The sequence below is a fragment of the Hippopotamus amphibius genome, chromosome 2 (genome assembly GCF_030028045.1).
Source record: "Hippopotamus amphibius kiboko isolate mHipAmp2 chromosome 2, mHipAmp2.hap2, whole genome shotgun sequence".
In the NCBI taxonomy this organism is placed as follows: Eukaryota; Metazoa; Chordata; class Mammalia; order Artiodactyla; family Hippopotamidae; genus Hippopotamus; species Hippopotamus amphibius.
The window spans coordinates 7,791,667-7,809,385 of NC_080187.1; the positions used below are offsets into that span (position 1 = coordinate 7,791,667).

At 54.8% G+C, this 17,719-nt stretch overlaps 1 protein-coding gene across 2 annotated transcripts; it reads right to left on the reverse strand.

The window, feature by feature from the left end:
* Positions 1-1,451: 1,451 nt before the first annotated feature.
* Positions 1,452-17,659, reverse strand: URM1 (ubiquitin related modifier 1). Of its 2 annotated transcripts, none has more exons than XM_057721421.1 (5): positions 17,471-17,659; positions 13,322-13,392; positions 4,507-4,588; positions 2,944-2,992; positions 1,452-2,173 (listed from the first exon to the last, which is right to left on the reverse strand). In XM_057721421.1, the coding sequence occupies exons 1-5, from the start codon at positions 17,503-17,505 to the stop codon at positions 2,162-2,164; spliced, it is 249 nt and encodes an 82-aa protein (XP_057577404.1). In that variant the 5' UTR covers positions 17,506-17,659; the 3' UTR covers positions 1,452-2,161. The 2 variants fall into 2 exon arrangements, with proteins under 2 accessions (XP_057577404.1, XP_057577403.1); XM_057721420.1 differs by having other exon boundaries at positions 1,452-2,579; positions 17,471-17,584.
* Between the last annotated feature and the right edge of the window lie 60 nt (positions 17,660-17,719).

Genomic DNA, 17,719 nt, shown 5'->3' on the forward strand with positions numbered 1-17,719 from the left:
CACCAATACCCCCCCAACCAAGCCTAAACCGACCCCTAAATCCCAAACAAACCGACCCCTTCCGCCAGCCCCTCCAGACCGACCGATGGGCTGAGCCTCCTCCAGCGGCTGCTGGAGTCGGAGAAGCGACGGGAATGATGCGCTCCAGCCGGGCAATCGCCTCTGCTTCGGAAATAGAACTTGGACAAACGAATCCTTTTCATTAAAGACAAATCTTCGGAGATAGTGGGGTTTATTTATTTGTTTATTTCCTCAAAAGTGGGTTCAGGAGTTGTGGGGGGGGGGGGGAACAGTTGGGTGTTGTTGGGTTTGAGCCCAGGTCATCTATCCCTGACCCCTTTCATGCTCAAGATGAAAATGACCCAAAATGCTGTGGAGTGTGGCCCTGGCCAATTTCAGCCGTGATGCTGGCCTCCCTCGTTGCCGTGGAGAACCTGGTTTCCCCAGCGCATCCTCCTGCCCTACTCCTCAGCATTAACTGGGGTGCTGTAGAGGAAGGGATATCCCGTTTCTACCCCTCCTCTCCCCAGTGCAGGCAGGAAAGGATTCCTCTTGCCCAGTTTCCAGGACTTGGAATCCTTGGGGAGGGTGGGGGGTGGGGGGGTGGAGTGAGGAGAACGGGGCACTCTGAAGCTTGGGCTGGAGGCAGAAAGGGACTTCCAGGTTATAAGAGTTGGGAGAGGTTGATCTTTAAAGTGAGGCTGTCCCTTGCCCTGTTCTGTAACATGCAGACCCTGACCTCAGGACCTAGTGTGGGCTGGTCATACAGCCTGTCCCTAGACAGCACCTGCACCCATAACCTCAACATGGCCGCCCCCACCCCCCCCCCCACACCCAGAAGGCCCCCACCTGCAGCAGTGCTGGAGAGCAGCTCGCCAGCCAGGGGGCTGTCTGTCTGCAAAGCCTTGAGAAGGATGTGCACACCCCCCACACTGCTAGGACAACTATTTGGCACTTTCACCTCCACAGAGTGAGAGAAATTCCACCTTAAATTATTAACATTTAATGAAAAGCGACGTTTGGGGCGGGATGATGTTAATGCCCTATTTTTTTTTTTTTTTTTTTTTTTTGAGGTCTCCCTCCAGCAAACAAAGCTTTTTCTCCAAGTTATGGGAAGTGGGGCTCAGCAGTCTTATCTATGCCTCCTCCATTCTGAGGCCACTGGCTGCAGCTGGTGGGACAAAGCCTGGCCTCGGACAGACGGGTAGGGAAGTGTCCTGGGACCCAGACTGGTCAGCACAGACTGGCTCTGCCACCCCTTCTCCAGATGGCCCTGTCGTATCATCTCTTCTTGGAGAGTCTGGAGTCTGGGTTTCAACCCCTTCTCTCTTTTTTGGGTGAAGGGCAGTTCTGAAAGCCCTAGGCTGAGGGCAGAGAAGCTGGAGCAGAGACCATGGCTGGGGGGGATGTGGGGTGCCACCGGTTTCTAAGGATGAAGTTCCAGGCAAGGCCAGTAAACAACCTAGTCTTTTATTTGCCCAAGGCCAGCTGTTGCAGGCACTGAGGCCCCAAGACCTCCAGAAGGGATGGAGGGAGGAGGGGTGAACCAGCCTGCCTACCAGGTGCTGCCTGCCCCCATCCTGCTTCCTGCAGGAGGTGGGAGAGGAGCTCAAGTGTACATTTGTGCCATCACATATCTCCCCAGTTTTCATATACTATAAAAATTCAGTTGTTGTGGAGGAGGAAACTGAGGCACACTGACCCCCCCTCACCCCAGGCCTCTATTTGCCAGTCCAAGGCTTAGCCTACACCCTCCTTCCCCCCCTCCCCAGCCCCCCGCCCCCAAGTGGAATGAGCTGTACACAGGCAGCCTTTTGCCAGGGGGAGGGTCTCAGGAGCCCATCTGGTGGCCTGTGTGGGGGGAGGCCAGCCAGGGTCAAGGTCTGTGGATGGGGGAGCAGGAGGAGGGGTGTGGTTGGAAGAGCAGCTGCTGTGTGTGTGGTGGGGGGGGGTCGGCACTGAATAGGGGACCCCAGCTGGGGTTCCATAATGATATCAGTGGGGGACAGGCAGAGCCCTCTGCTGTCCAGATGGGGAAACTGAGGCGGAGACCCCTCCAATCTCTGAGAAGGGAGGGGCCTACCATCAGCTTTTCAGGTTCATTCATCTTCCCCAGGAAGGCACTGCGGCCCAGGAGCTGGAGTGCCTTGTTAGCGGTCACTCAGTGTTCAGACTGAGATACAAGGAAAGGAGAGCAGCTGGGTCACCTGGCTGCACAGACCCCCTCCACTCCTGACAAACCCAGGGGCACCCTCCCCCACCTCAGCTGCTGGGAGAGGGAGTGCTGGGCTCGGGCGCCTGCCCGCCCGCCCGCCTTCCCCTGCTCACGTGCCTGAGAAAGGCTCATTTTTAGCACCTGGCCTCTTTTCCCTGCCTGGAGGGAGCTCAGGGGACAGAGCAGGGAAGAAAGCAGCCAAGGGGGACAGGGAGCTCTGGAAGCAGGGCCCAAGGGGATGTCTGCTTGCTCTGCTCTCCCCACCCCAAGGGGGCCCAGGCACAGAGAGGGGCCCTTAGCCGCCGTGCAGCGTGGATATGAAGAGGATGCTGTCCTGGTCCTGAAGCTGGTAGTCCAGCTCACCCTAGTCCAGGAGAGAAATGAGAAAACTGTCAAGGGTACTTTTCCAGTCTCTCCCCAGGTGTCAGGAGAGGAAGAGGGGGGACCTCGCTGTTCTGGGAGAGAAAGATAGAATCTACCAAAAAAAAAAAAAAAAAAAATGGGTAACCTATACATTCACTAGCAAACCTCCAGGATGGAAGAGAGCTCACCACTTCCCCCAGCTACCCGTTCCTTCCTCACTCGGGGTGGGGGACTCCGTCTGGAGGCCAGATTGGGACAGAGGATTACCCAGCCACCCTATGTGGGCCTGATGAGAGGCCCAAGGCTTTCCTACCAAAGCAGTGAGAGGAGGGGGTTGAGGGAAGGCTGTCCCCCGAGGTACTGACCAGAAGTTCCCAGTCGGCATCATTAATCAGCACCAGAATCCCCGGCCGCCTGTGGGAAAGATGGTGGTGAGTAGCAGGGCGTGAAGGGCGGGAGCTGGCAGGAGCAGAGGCAGAGGCTTAGATGTCTGAGCTGCAGGAGTGTGGGGGGAGCCTTTTCTCTGGAGGGTCCCAGTGAAGATCTCCCAGGGAGTGGAGGAGACAGAAAAGTCTGAGGGCCAGATGGAACACAGGTGCAGATTCCACTGCCATCTCCCAGACCTCAGGCAGGTCATTTTGTTTCCCTGAGCATCAGTTTCTTCATCTGAAAACAGGGTAAATCACAGTGCCTCCCTCATAAGCTCTGTGGGAGGATGAAGTGGGATGAGGCAAGTGAGGTGCTTGCTTGCCAGGGCCTAGTACGGGAACCACTGGTAGCAGCCTATCTTTCCAGGGGTCTAACCGCACTGTCCTAGGCCTCCCACATGTGTGTCCTGGAGAGGAGACTATCTTGGCTTTTCTGAATCAGGGAAGCCTGCCAGTGGCCCCGAGCTCCTGAAGGCCTGAAAGCAGCCCTGGCTGGAGGAAGGCAGGGTAGGCTGATATCTGCACAGGTACCTTAGCCTGGCTCCTGCGGGCAATGACCCAAAGAGCACTGCTGTCCTTGGGGGTGACCTCCACAACTGCTGGACCGCGACCTGAGCCACGGGTTGGGTGGCAGCCCTAGCCCCCAGGGCCTGCTGGTGAATCTCTGCTTCGAGGCCGATGAACAAGTCCCACCAGTGCCCTGCCCACTTCTGTGACAAATGAGGCTGATCTTGTTGTAGGAGTAAAGTGGCTTCTTGGCACATGGAACCTGGATCCTTTCCTAGGAGGCTAAGCCGGGCCTGGGACAGACATAGAAGCTTTGGGCTGGGCTGGGGGTGTCCCCAGTGAGCAGGAACATGCATACGTGTACATGGGTGTGCACTGACTCCCTCTAATCCTGGACCTGCGCTGTCCAGCCCGGTTTCTACGAGCCACATTTAAATGTAAATTCCACGTAAGTAAAACTGAACACTTAGTTCCTCAGTCACACTAGCCACATTCCAAGGGTTCAATATCCTCACGGGCCTAGCAGCTGCCACATTGGACAGCACCAAGAGAGAACATTTCTACCATCACAGAAAGTGCTATGGGAGAGCACTGTCCTAGGCTGTCAAGAGATGAGAGAGACCCTAGGTAGCATCTTTCTCAGCACTGTCCATACGGAGAGAACAGCTGGGGCCCAGAGAAGTGAGGTAACTTGGCCAAGGTTCTGTGGCAAGTCTGTGGCAAGCAGAAGGTGGACTCTAAGTGTTGTGATAAGTTTACCAATCTCCTGACCTGGGCTTTGAAAAAAATCCCCAACAGTCCAATGTCGTAACAAGAAAACTGAAATTAAACTTCGACAGAGCTGGACAGAAGCAGCCCTTTCCTTGGAGGGCTAAGAGGAGGATAAAGGGGATAACAGGACCCGGAGAGGCTGTGTTTGAACCAAGGCCAGGGGCTCAAACCTCCTCCCCACCGCCCACCTGCCCTCCTCAGGGAAGGAAGGAAGGGACTCACACGCTGTCTCCCTGGATGAACAACTCAGGCCGCTCTTTTAGCAAATTCTTCTTGATCCACACAAGGAGGCTCCGGATGTCCCCTGGAGAGGAAGACACAGAACAAACTGATGTCAAACCCACATGATTCCTGGCCCTTAGGGCCTCGCCCGGACCAGGAGGAAGGGAACATGGGGCTCAGAAGGCCTCCGTTAGACCAGGCTATTATGGCCCCTGAACGAGTGGATTCCCAAGGTGAGATAATGGACTCGGAGAGGCCAGTGACCTGCCAGAGAGGTCTTCAGAGAAAGTGGCACCTGGCACTGCTGAAACCTTGAAGCAGAGGCAATAGGGACGCAAGGCAGACAGCAGGAGGAATGGTCACATACAAAAGGGTTGAGAGACAGACCTCCACCCATCCTAGAAGATGGTCTGAAACTGCCATAGGTAGGCTTCTGGGAGAGCTCCTCCACCTTTATCTCCCCAGCCAGTCCCAGATGGGGAGCATTCGGCTTTGCTCGTATAAGGTCTGCATATATTTCCCTTTGTGAGGGAAGAAAAACAATTGCTGAGCCGATAACATCAGTTAATTTCCTCTGGCAGGAGAGAAGGATCCTTCACCAGCCAGAGACGCTGACAAATCACGGCCCCACTGCGCCCCCTTTGCAGAGCCCTGCAGGCCAGGGGTGGCCACCCTGAAGAGGCAAGAGGTTCAGGGTCAAAGGGGCCTCTCCTGCTCAGCTGGACACTGAGCTCTGCCTCTGTGGCCCTGGGACAGCCACCAAGCTCTGCACATCACCTGGAGGCTCAGAGCCACCTGTCTCCCGGGTCTTCTTTCCTTTTCTGGGAGCCAGTCCCAGGCCACAGCACAATGAAAGCTAGCTCTATCCACTCAAAGGCTACCGCTCTAAACGATCCACTCCTCAAAAAACAGAGCATCCCTGAGGCTGCAGGAGTTCCTTCTCTCCCTGAGACGACAGCCTCTGCACACACAGGCTCAAGCCCGCCCGCCGGGGGTGGGAGGTCAGCCATCCCCATCCTGAGTCAATGTCTCAGACGGGTCTCTGTCCTGCGCCGTGCCTGGGCAAAGCTCAGGGGCTAAGCTGGAGAAGGGCCCAAGCAGTGCCTTGGTTTCCCTGCCGTGAGGGGGACTCCTGGCACACAGGCGAGGCAAAGACTGCCAGATAAGCAGAGGCCCAGCTCTGCCCAGTCCAGGCCAAGCACGTGTCACACATAGCACTAGTCCTGGGCAGGGTTTTAAGGCACTCAGGCAGGCTGCACCCTGGAAGGGCTGGTTCACTCTGCTCGGTGCCAGCTTCCCTGGATTGTACGCCAGCAGAGCACAGGGCCCTGGGCAAAGTGTCCACAGGCTGAGACTGCTTTTCAATTTTAATTCCTACTTTTACACAAAGCAGATTGGAGTCCTCACGGTCCCTGCAGCAGGCAGGGGGTGGGGGGTGCTGCCTCCAACTAGCTGCCGTCCATTCAGACTCCTGGCTGGGCTCCTCCCACAGGCCTGCGCTTCAGAGGGTTCCCCTTGGCCTCCATCTTGGCACTGTCTGGTGGGCCGCCAGCCCATACATCTTGCGGCCGCTCGATAGAGCCGCCGGGGTCTGACACATCCATCACCCAGCCCCGGCAGGCGGGGCTGCGCCTGTGCGTGCGGAGGCACTGAGGGACTGGGCAGTGCCTGGCCCGAGGGCCACCCGCTGCACCTCCACAGCCCCCGCTGGCCTGTTCAGAACCAGGACCCAGTTGCGTGACAGCCCTGGCTCCCTCCAAGAGGGGACTTCTGCTCTGCTCTCGTAGGCTGGGGGCGGTGGGGAGGACTGCTGGTCATGTTGGGGTCATCCAAGTGATGGCACCATCGTGAGTCCCCGAGGGGTGGGCTGGGGGAGGCTGTGCGGGTGCTGGTTCATTTATCATGATGCTCCTCTTTGCTGAGGTCATTCCCTCCCTCCTCTGCGCCCCCCAAGCCCGCTCACATTCTTGATAGCCTGTTACCATGGTGAGGCCACCGCATCACCATCCGTATTGTTCCCCTATGCCTCGATTTGGGGGTGGGGAGAGGTGGAACTCCCGGCTCCCTTTGCAGGCTGCAAGGGCCACTTGGCCTGGCCTGAAACACACCCCCAGGGACATCTTGCTAGGCTTGCTGAGGCCCAGACAATATGCAAATAGCCTCCAGGCCAGATGGTCGGCTTCCAAAGGCGCCCAGGGGAGGAGGAAGGGTTAAGCAGAGTCAGGGGCTGGTGGCTTGGGGGTGGCTCTGGGGAACCTCACTTGCACCTTCCCCCTGTGTCCTCCTGCCTTCCCATTGCTACCGATGGTGGCTTCCCTCATGGGATCCCATGCACTAACGCACGAAACACATATTTACTGAGCAGCTACTATGTGCCAGGTGCCAGGGAGATGGCAGGAAGAAGGTGGACAGGAAGTGGAAGAGCCTACCCTCATGGAGCTGACAGGCCAGCAGGGGAGGCCGACATTACTTAATTAGTTGTGACAAATGCTCCCTCCTTTGTGCAGGATCAGGAAAAGCTCTTCTGAGGATGTTAACACTGAAGCTGAGGCCTGAAGGATGAGTAGGGTGGGATGGGGGCGTGTGCCAGGCAGAAAGAAGAACATATGGGAAGACCTGAGGCAGGTTGGAATTGGCAGGTTCAAGGTAATAGAAGAGAGGAGGCCGGAGGATCAGCAGGAGATGAGGCCAGAGAGGTCGCCAGGGCCGGACTATGCAGGGCACGTGTGGGCCTTGAGAAGGGCCTGCTTGGGAGGAGGCCTCTCCCTCCTCAGGAGCCTGAGGGGGATTTTCCCAGCTTGAGCCCCTGCGTGCAGCACGGAACCTCACGCACAAAACGCCCTTGAGACATTTACTGGGCACGTGGACAGCAGTGAACGAAGCGGGGTGGGGGGGGGTTGACAGGTTAAGAACAGGTCTCAGCCCTGGGTCTGAGTTCTACTCTGTCCCTTCCTAGTAACATGACCTTGGGTAAGGAATTCTCACGCGCTTCCTTGTTTGTAAAATGGGAATGGTAAGAATGCCTAACAGTGTTGCTGTGAGGCTCAAATCAGATGATCCACATAGAGCTCTTGGCACTGTGCCTGGCATGGCAATGCTGTACTTCTCCTATGAGCCAGAGGAAGAACCTGTACCTCTCCTGCCGCCCTGAGCTCCCAGAACCTGAACTCTTAACCCCTCTGCCGTGGGAGCAGCAGCCCCCATCACGTACTCTTCCCCCAGCGGGCAGGCCAGGTCCCAAGGCTTCCTGCACTGGAAGCCTTACAGCAGGGTGCTCAGCTCCCTGCCCTGGGCTGCGCGCTCAATGGCCCTGGGTAGGACGTTGCTTCACCTACCTGTCTCAGCCTCAGGGTCATCCTCTGACAAATGCGGATAATAACCCGAAGTCCTAATGCCAGCAGCAGGCCCAGCACAGTGTCAAACAGACAAGACAAATGCACATTTGCCCGCCGTGACTCAGGATTCCTCATCCTGGGGCTGCCAGAACGTTCTCCTAAAGGCTGCTGGGAAAGGGGCACCACGCATGCCCCTCTTAACACCTACAAAGGCTCCCCCCAGAATCCTGTGCCCCAGTGGATTTGTCCTTGTCTGGGGACAACGACCACCCACCGTGGCGGGGCCCCCAACAGTGGCCTAGCTTTCTGGTCTCATCTGACATTGCACCCAGGCTACAGCCGACCCCCACTCAGCCTCTTCTTGAAGGCCTCCAGGGACAGCTTCTCTCCCAACCAGAAACCCAGCGTCCTTCCCTCCCACCCACCGAGCCTGGCTCGTCCTGCGGCCCACGCCAACCAGTGTAGGCCCCTCTTCCCCACACCGTGCAGACGTGGGAGAGACGGATCCCCTGTGTCTTCTCTTCCACAGGTTAAGCTGCTCCTGTCCCCACCAAGTCCACCAGGCTCCAGCACAGGGCTCTTCTTGGAGCCCACCCCAGGCCTCAGTGGAAAAGGGAGAAGAAAGAGCTGCGAAGGGAGGGAGTCAAAGAGAAGAGAGGGTAGAGGGAACATCAGAGGGTCCATTTACAAGTGAATGGGGGTAAGAATGGAGCAGTTTGTGGGCTAAACGGGCCTCAGAAGGAGGTTTACAGATGTGCGAGGGGACGCTCCTCATTGTTTAATTAAGCAGAAAGTGGATCTTTTCAAAAGCAATTTTGCACAGGGACCAGGAGGGGTGGCGGGGAGAGGAGGGTGGTTGGGGAGGGGATCAGCAAACAGGCCCCAGAGCGGAGAAAGGAACAGCTGGCCCCAGAGAGGCTGTGAAATGCATGCTAAGCAGTTTAAAGAGCCTGGGAGCTCCCCAGCCGCCCCGGCCTCCCGCGCCAGCCCCCTTTAATGCAATGGTAGGGCAGAGGGGCAGGGAAAGGGGAGGCCGACAAGTCTCTTCCTGGGGCCAGGGCAGGTAATGCCTGTGCGCGGGGACCGCCGAGGTTTTGGGTTTGCTCCAGGCCGCTGACCAACCATAGGCTGCGAGCCTTGAAGGGATTCTCAACGCATAAAGGCCAGCTCCCAGAGGCCAGTGCCCAAAGCTTGCTGGGTGCCTCCCAACACGGCCACTCAAGGCCTGTTCCACAGAGACGGCTGTTAAGACCTCCCCCGCACCACCCTGCACAGGCAACTGCTCCCTGGATCAGTGCACCCTGCTTCCCAGAACCATATACTTAGATCTGGAAGCAACTTTTCCAAACTGCAGATGTCAAATATTTAGCTAACCAGCTCAATACAGACTACACCTAGCCCAAGCTCCCGTTTTACAGGTGGGAAAAAAGAGGCCTGCAGAAATAACGAATTTGCCACTGCGCGCTGCCAGGGCTCCTCTCTCGCCACCTCACCCCCTTTGGCCTTGCCCAGTGTCCTCTCCTGAGTCGGCCGGGTTGGAAGCTCTCCCCTGGCCCAGGACCCAGGGCCCTGGAGTCCCCTTGTTTGGGAGCCTTGTCACAATTCACGGTCTTACGGCTGCTATTTTCTCTGCTGGAGCCTCCGGGACCTGCTGGGCCAAGCAGCAGCCCCTGGGCTGGGAAGGCCGCCAGACGGCAGATCTGGGCACAGGCTTGGGGGAAGAGTGTTACTCTCCCAGTGGCACCAGTCCCTGCCCTCCTGTTGGGCTCCGTGTGCCAGGGTGAGCCCTGACAGCTGCCAAGCAGCTCTGTGGCTGTGATGTGACCTGCACCTCTGGGCACGGAAGGGCAAGAATGGGAGCCAGAGGTAGAGACCCACAGCCAAGGGCCCCAAACTGAGCACACGGGCCATTTCCGCTTGTGTGCCCTGCTTCCTTGTCTTTCACCCCAGAGTGGAGAGGAGAGGCCCCCACCTGTCCCCTAAGCAGTAGACGGGGGACGGGGATCCCAAACCTGGGTCTTAGCCCAGACTTCCTACTTAACTCCGGACAGGTCACTCTCTTTCTCCCTCTCTGTGAGGTTTGGTTTCCTTGTCCATAGAGAATATCTACTGGGGTCATTATGAAAATGGAAATAAGTAGCTGTTGGAGGCATGAAAGAAAGTGTAAAAACTGGAAAATATATTGCAAGTTTGAGATGTTATGTGATTCAGGGAACCTCTCAGGTGTCATGTAAGGATGGTGGCGACCCTAATGTACTTCTGAACCCCAGCTTTGCCATTTTTTTTTTAAATTTTATTTATTTATTTATTATTTTTTGGGGGGTACACCAGGCTCAATCATCTGTTTTTATACACATATCCCCGTATTCCCTCCCTCCCTTGACTCCCCCCACCCTCCCTCGAGTCCCCCCCACCCTCCCCGTCCCAGTCCTCTAAGGCATCTTCCATCCTGGAGTTGAACTCCCTTTGTTATACAACAACTTCCCACTGGCTATCTATTTTACAGTTGGTAGTATATATATGTCTGTGCTACTCTCTCGCTTCGTCTCAGCTTTCCCTTCACCCCACGCCCCCCTCCCAAACCTCGAGTTCTCCAGTCCATTCTCTGCACCTGCGTCCTTGTTCTTGTCACTGAGTTCATCAGCACCATTTCTAGATTCTGTATATGTGAGTTAGCATACAATATTTGTCTTTCTCTTTCTGACTTACTCAGCTTTGCCATTTAAATAGCTGTATGGCCTGGGGTAAGACCTCTGACATCTCTGGGTTTGGGCTTCCACTTTTTAAAATGGGAATAATAAGGATAGCTACCACCTAAGAATCTGTGACAATTATTTGTACAACCAACTGGGGCTTTGCCTACCATGCCAAACTCAGCCTGTGCCCCTTATAACACTGGCCTTCCTTCAGGTCCTTCATCACCCCAAGGCCTTCTGCCCAGGGGCTTCACTGTACTTGGAGTGGGCCCCCTGCACCTCTGCTCTCCCTCCAATTTACTAGGGCTGGCTTCTTTTCGTTCCTCAGGCCTCAGCCTCAAAGTCACCTCTTGTTTGTTTGTTTTTTTTTTGGCCACGCTGCATGGCTTGTGGGATCTCGGTTCCCCAACCAGGGATTAAACCTGGGCCATGGCAGTGAAAGCCCGGAATCCTAACGACTAGGCCACCAGGGAACTCCCTCAAAGATACCTCTTTAAAGAGGCCTTCCCTTACCACCCTGTTGTCTCATTCAGAGCACCCTTCTGTTCTCCTCATGCCAGTGATGACACTTGCGCAGTTACGCATTGCATGTTCACTTCTTCACTGCCTGGCTCCACTTCCACTACTCTGTAAGCTCCATTAGGGCAAGAACCATATCTGTTTTGCTTATGATCAAATACCCAGCAACTAGCACAGTGCCTGGCACAAAGGAAAACACATGTGCACATTCAAAAGCATGTGTGCTGGACTTTCCTGGTAGTGCAGTGGTTGCGAATCCGCCTGCCAATACAGGGGACACAGGTTCGATCTCTGGTCCGGGAAGATCCCACGTGCCGCGCAGCGACTAAGCCCGTGCGCCACAATTACTGAGCCTGTGCTCTAGAGCCCATGAACCACAACTACTGAGCCCACATGCTGCAACTACTGAAGCCCACATGCCTAGAGCCCATGTTCTGCAACAAGAGAAATCATTGCAATGAGAAGCCTGCGCACCGCAACAAAGAGTAAGCCCCGCTCGCCACAACTAAAGAAAGCCTGCGTGCAGCAACAGAGACCCAACACAGCCAAAACCAACCAAACCAAACTAAACCAAAACAACCACCCCCCTGCAATTTCTAAAAAAACAAACAAAAAATCTAAAACAAAAAACAAAACAAAACGCATGTGCCAACTACATGAAAGAATAAAGTACTTTCTTCCATTCCTGGCACTTGGTGAGCATTCAGCCAATGAATGAATGAAAAGGGCTGGAATTATTAAACTCAGGGACTTTCATGCCAAGCAAAAGCAGGGGGAAATAAATCATATCTGTGATATTTTAATAACTTCCTGGACAAGTCTTTAAGGTTGAATCTTTGAAAGGCTTCTGAGAGTCCCTTGTCCCCTCCCAAGGTTGCAAAGCCATCTGTCAAACTAAGAAACCATCACCTTGCGGGGAGGGTTGGGGGGAATGAATTGGGAGATTGGGATACCAAATTGTACACTCTAAATATATGAAGTTTATTGTCTGTTAACTGTATCTCAATAAAAGTTCTTAAAAAAAAAAAAAAAAAGAAACCATCACTTTTATCACCTTAGGTCCTCCAGCAGGGACACAATCCCACAGTCCCGACATTTAGCCCCATCCTCACGCCCACAGCTCCAGGAGGCAGTGCCCTGTCCCTTGGTGAGTGAACCCCGGCCTCCGAATGTGGCACACAGACCCGCCCTATGCCACTGCTCTCCAACCCGAGGGAGGGTCAGAGTTCTACTGCCCACGTCCAGGACCTCATTCCCCTGCCTCCTCATACCACTGATTTCCTCTTCTTCCCAGGAGTATCTCAGCCCTAGGTCAGATGGGCTCCCGTTCCTGAACATTCTGCTCTAACTAGGATCCACTGCTAGGGCTGCAAAGCACCTCCACAGTTGCAATGTCCAGCCCCTGCCTCTAGGGTTCACTGCTGTTTACCCAGCTGGACCTCTGGAAATCAACTCCTCGCCCCAGCCCCCCAATCTGAAGGCAGGGTCTGTTCTCCCAGGGCCTGGTACATGGTCTGCCGCTTGGGAGGTGCTCAGTGTACATTTGCTAAAGAAAAGGTGAACAGGTATTTGAATGAACACATGGAAAAACCTCTCTGTCTCCCTTGGTCAACCTCCCTCCTCCAACCTCCTTTTTGGCGGGATGCTTCTCTTCTCATTCAAATCCTGTCACCATCAGGTAAGCCCAGCTGCACCGTTCCATTCTTGACAAAGGGTACCTCCTTCATGAGGGCATCTCTCTGCTGCATCCATCCAGTAATGGTAGAGATGTATGGTACAGCTGGCAGACACCTTTTAGCAACCCTGGGAGACAGCGATTACTATCCCCACTTCACAGATAAGAACAGTAAAGCTCAGAAAGGCGAGGTCATTGGCCTAAGGTGCTAAGGGGATGCAAACTCAAGTCTGTCCAGGGAGTTCCCTCGTGGCCTAGTGGTTAGGATTTGGGCTTTCATTGCCATGGCCCGGGGTTCAATCACTGGTCAGGGAACTGAGATCCCGCAAGCTGCCTGGTGTGGCCAACAACAACAACCCAAGTCTGTCTGAATATAGAACTCGTGCTCGTAAGGACTAAGCTAGGCCATCTCCTCCCTACGAAGTGGGCTGATCGCGGAGAGGATGGGGAAGACAGCTTGGTGATCTCTCCCCCTTCCTCCCCACTGGCTGTGAAATCCACCCACTGTCACTTGAACAGGGCTGAGTCACCCTGTGGAGCAGCTCCTGCCCAATGGTCCCCAGAGAGGGGCTCGGAAAGCCCATACTCACAGGGCTCCTCCTGTCCAGGCAAGGTGACCTGATGTTTCTTCACACCGTCAAATAGGAGCTCCGCACCGCCTCTGCAAAGGAGGACCAGAGAAAGAGCCGGGTGAGCGCCTGCAGTGCCTCAGAGATTGAAGACTGAGGTGGAGGTTGGCACCAGAGGCCCAGGAGATGCAGAGACCAAGGTTCAGGAATACCTTGGGTACCAGCAATCAGTTCTCAACTGTGGCCTCCTGACGTGGTAAAACAGGACAGGAACACTTGGTACGAATATTAAGCACCCAAATTTGCAGACTCTTGTCTGCTTTCTCAGGAAGTAGCTTAGCACACAGGGCCAGAACACAGGAGTTGGAATTGTTGGCCCTGAGATGGAGATCAGTCTCCACCTGTGCCTGACAGCGAGACCTTGGGCATGTGACTGCATCTTCTCAAACCTCAGTCTTTCCATCTGCAAAAATGTTGAGAAGCTACCACGTGGCACACTGGAGACCTTAGGTATCTAGAGGTTTCCTCCTGGCCAGGTGACGCTTTGAAATTTCCCTGCCTGTGCCCCATCCCCACCCCCGCTGCTGGCCTGGTGGGCACACCACAGTGCTGGAGGGTAAGAGACCCCACTGGGTTTAGCAATAACCTTGCCATTTGCAAGAACAGTCTTCATTTCATTTCATCGCCAGGGAATCCCAGGGAAGGAGGGAGGGAGGCAGATATTATTAACCCCAACCAATGGAGAAGCAGACTGGGGCCAGGAGAAGATAAATGATTTGTCCAAGGCCAGACAGGCGGTGGCTCAACTAGGATTTGAATTCTAACTGATTTCTGGCAGAAACAACCAAGACTCCCCAAAAGGTCAGGAAGCTTCTTGAGGGCAGAATCTGGTTCTCTTCTGTGTGCCAACACCTGGCTAAGGGAAGGCTGGGACCGCAGACAGGCCCAAAGCTAAGTGCAGAAGCCAGAGCTCACGATGCGGACACGTGGGCTCTTTCAGGGCCCACACTTCTCCCCTCACCGGGTCTCTCGATTCCAGTCTCAGACTTCACATGGGTCTTAACTGAGAAGGCCTTAACAGACTTTTGACGGATGCGACGCCTCCCACCCCACCACCCTTTCCCAATTTCGGAGAACAGAGATGTCCTGAGATGGTCCACTGGGAGGCAAAGGCAAGGCAAGCATTGTCATGGGGGAAACATGGGGCGACTGTCATCCAAACAAGGTCACGCTTTGTTGATGCAGAAATGTGGAGGGGGAGAGGAGGCCCATCTGTGGCCGTGCGCAGGGCCATTTCAGCTGCGAGCCCGCACAGAGCCTCCATTTATCCCCTTCCAAGAGCCTCGTTCTCTCCTGGGTGGGGGCTGGCACATGCAGCAGCTGGGGTGGGGGAGGGCGACAGGCAAGGGGCGACAGGAGTTGGGGGGTCCGAGGAGTGGGAACTGGAAGCACTGGGATCCAGGCAAACAACCCAGACTGGCCAAACCTGGTGGTGCCAGGCTCAGAGGCAAGGACTGTTTTTCCCTTCACAAGGGGATAAAGAACCAGTCTGGCTCAGAGAGTGACCTGTCACGGCTGGGTTCACTAGTCCTCAAGGGAGGGGCTGGCATTTCTGCTGCCAGCACATCTGGAGGGGAGCAACGTGCATGCCCAACCTCTAGAGTGACTCGGGGAGGCAGGAGGGGCCTGTTTTGGTACCTAAAAGAGAACCAAAGCCAGACTCTCTTCTGTTCTACAGGATTTGCTATTCAAACACAAGGCATTACAGCCTAAGATACCTGTCTTTCCTCCGCTCCCCAGTTCTCGGCGGGAGGTGTCTGTTAGTACCAGTGACTGGTATAGACATTCCCAAAATGGCCTTCACTTTTTCTAGTATATCTTCATCTTTTTATCTTATATATTTTTATTTCCCCTCTACCTTCTAGAATGCAAGTTCTGCCTAAAACAGGGCCTGTTACACAGCAGGCACTCAAGACATATTTGCTGAATGAATGAAAATGCCCATTTCCCACACTTCTTCTCTGACCTCAATGGCATTCCCTCCCTTTGCCAATACCTCCTGGACTCAAGGAGCAGGAAAAGGGAAAAGGAAGAGGGCATCTCACATCTGGGCTGCAGGGACATAAAACACATCTCTACTACATACCCTGCATCCTCTGTGACCTAAGAAAATGCTCTGTTCAGGAAGCGGGACAAGGATGGCAGAACTGGTCACTGACAAGAGGGAGAAAGGTGGGCAAGGTCTTCTAGAGCATCTGTCAGAGCTGGTGGGGCTGAGGGGACCACGTCTGCTCAGGGGAAAGAGGCAAAGGCCTAAGTCAGACTCTTCAAGGATTGGGGTGGCACGTGGAGACAAAAGGGAGAGAATGACGGGCAAGGCAGCTTCTCTGCAAATCTACTTAGGTTCAGAATCAAGGGTGAGGAAGTCTGCTAAGAGACATAGAAATTGAAAGGCCAGGGGCAAAAACATGCATTGAGACAGAGACAAAAAGGAAAGGAATCTGGATTTGGCATTGGGCATTGGGCATTCCTCCTTCCTGAGAAGCTGCAATTCTCAGGGGACACTGTGGCAGTGGGTGGAGAATGCTGTCTTACCTTGCCAGGGTTCACTACTGCTCTTGGGGGTAAGGGAAACCGAGATAGTCAAACCATAAAACGGTGCTCAAGCTAGTCTGTGAGGTCTGGAGGGCAAGGAGTGTATCTTCCTCATGTGACTCCCCCACTACTGCCAGCACAGTTCCTGGCAGACAGAAGACATTTCTGACAAACAAGTAGCATGTCTGACTCAGTGAGCATGAGAGGTAAGCCAGCTGAAGATAAGCCTTAACACTGGCAACCTGCAGCGTCTCCCTCTTCAGCTCTGCTCAGGCCTGTCAAAGCAGCAGGGATCCTTCTAGAGCCCCCAGGCTATGAGGGGCATAGCTGGGCAAAGGGTCAGTAAAGCAAAATGGTCAGGAGGCCAGACCAGCATAGTTCTAATTGGACCCATGCGGCCAGACAATATTATCAATTAAAATGCAGTGAACATTCATGAGACTACCCCCCTGTAAGGGACAGAAACGCTGAACACTGGACAGCATGGCCACGGACAAAGTTCTATTTATCTCTGTATCCTCTGTGCCTGGCTCACTGCCTGGCACATGGTAGGCACTCAATAAATGACTGGTGAATGGACTATGCAATGAAGGGAAAACATGAAAGAAACTGGGGGCATCCAATGGAAGGAAAGGCATTTATGGGCAGAGAGTTTAGATTCCCAGCCCTGACTTGTCCTTTCACATAAACCTTGGCTTGTTCATCTTCACCCACACAGACAAATCTAGTCCCAGCTTTTCCATGTGACTCTGGAAATTATACCACCCATCTCTTAGGGTCTCAGCTTCTTTGCCTCCTCTCTAAGCTCTGCAGTTGCCCTCAGCGCTGAGATCAGATGAGAAACCTTCTGTTTGCAGGAGACAGAAGACAGTGGCTTGAGGAGACTTCCTCCCTGGCCTGCGCTTCTTCTGTTATTGGTGCGTGTGCCCCAATCCTGCACTTTTCGTCCTGTGCATACTGTACTGTCAGGGTTAGTCTCCTCCACTGTGCTACCTTACTTAGCCCCGCATCCCCACCTGACTCGAGATCTGCAGAAGGCATCCAGCAACTTCACTGAATGTACTGAAAGAGGTCAGGTCTATTTAGCATCCCCAACTCTTAGGAAAGGGAGAAAAGGATCTCATTTTGGCCACACACCCCACGAGAAACAAGGCTCCAAGAACCGTGTAAAAGGAAATTGCTGCCAGGAAGAAGATATCAGGGGGTCAAGGGGGTCCTTCTCGAAACTAGGAGCTCAGATGCCAGACACACGGGCTGCTCCAAAACGGAGTTGGCAAAGAAGGTAGGGAGGTCGCCTGCTAACTGTCACGCCTTTTGAGCCCGGTGGGGCGCAGGGCACAGAGAAGTACCTAGAGCGCGCCTCCGCGCCCGGGCGTGCGCCTCTATTCCCGGACATACGGCCTCGTCGCCCAGGGAGACCGAACCTCTCAAGCTCTCCGAGGCGGGTGGCGTGGCTCAGGGAAGTCGCCGGGAGCCCCGGCGATTCGGTCGTGACAGGCCCCAAGGCAGAGGGAGGGGAGTTCCGGGCCCGGCGACTTCAATCCATCCCCACGGCGCCCCAGCTCTGTGACTCACCCGAACTCCACTTCCACTGACAAGGGCGCTGCCATGTTGAGGAAGCCGAGCTCACAGGAAACTCCCCTCAACTTCCGGCGCTCTAGCTTCGTTTCCGGTTGCCGCGGACGGAAGAGGCGGGGCCCGGGTACAGTTCCTCCTCCGCTATTGGAGGAGGCCTGGGGAGCAGAAGCTGGAGGACCGTGGGCTCTTCTGGGGGCTCTGTTTTGAGTTTGGAGTTGGTCCTCCTGTGCCGTTTAGGGACGGGAC

What these genes read in the sequence shown, in the direction of transcription:
- URM1 (XM_057721420.1), bottom strand. Translation starts at nt 17,505, where the DNA reads ATGGCAGCGCCCTTGTCAGTGGAAGTGGAGTTCGG. An exon ending in TCAGTGGAAGTGGAGTTCGG is followed by an intron (nt 13,393 to 17,470) that starts GTGAGTCACAGA and finishes CCTCCTTTGCAG; the next exon opens with AGGCGGTGCGGAGCTCCTAT. An exon ending in ATGCCGACTGGGAACTTCTG is followed by an intron (nt 2,580 to 2,943) that starts GTCAGTACCTCG and finishes CTCCTGGACTAG; the next exon opens with GGTGAGCTGGACTACCAGCT.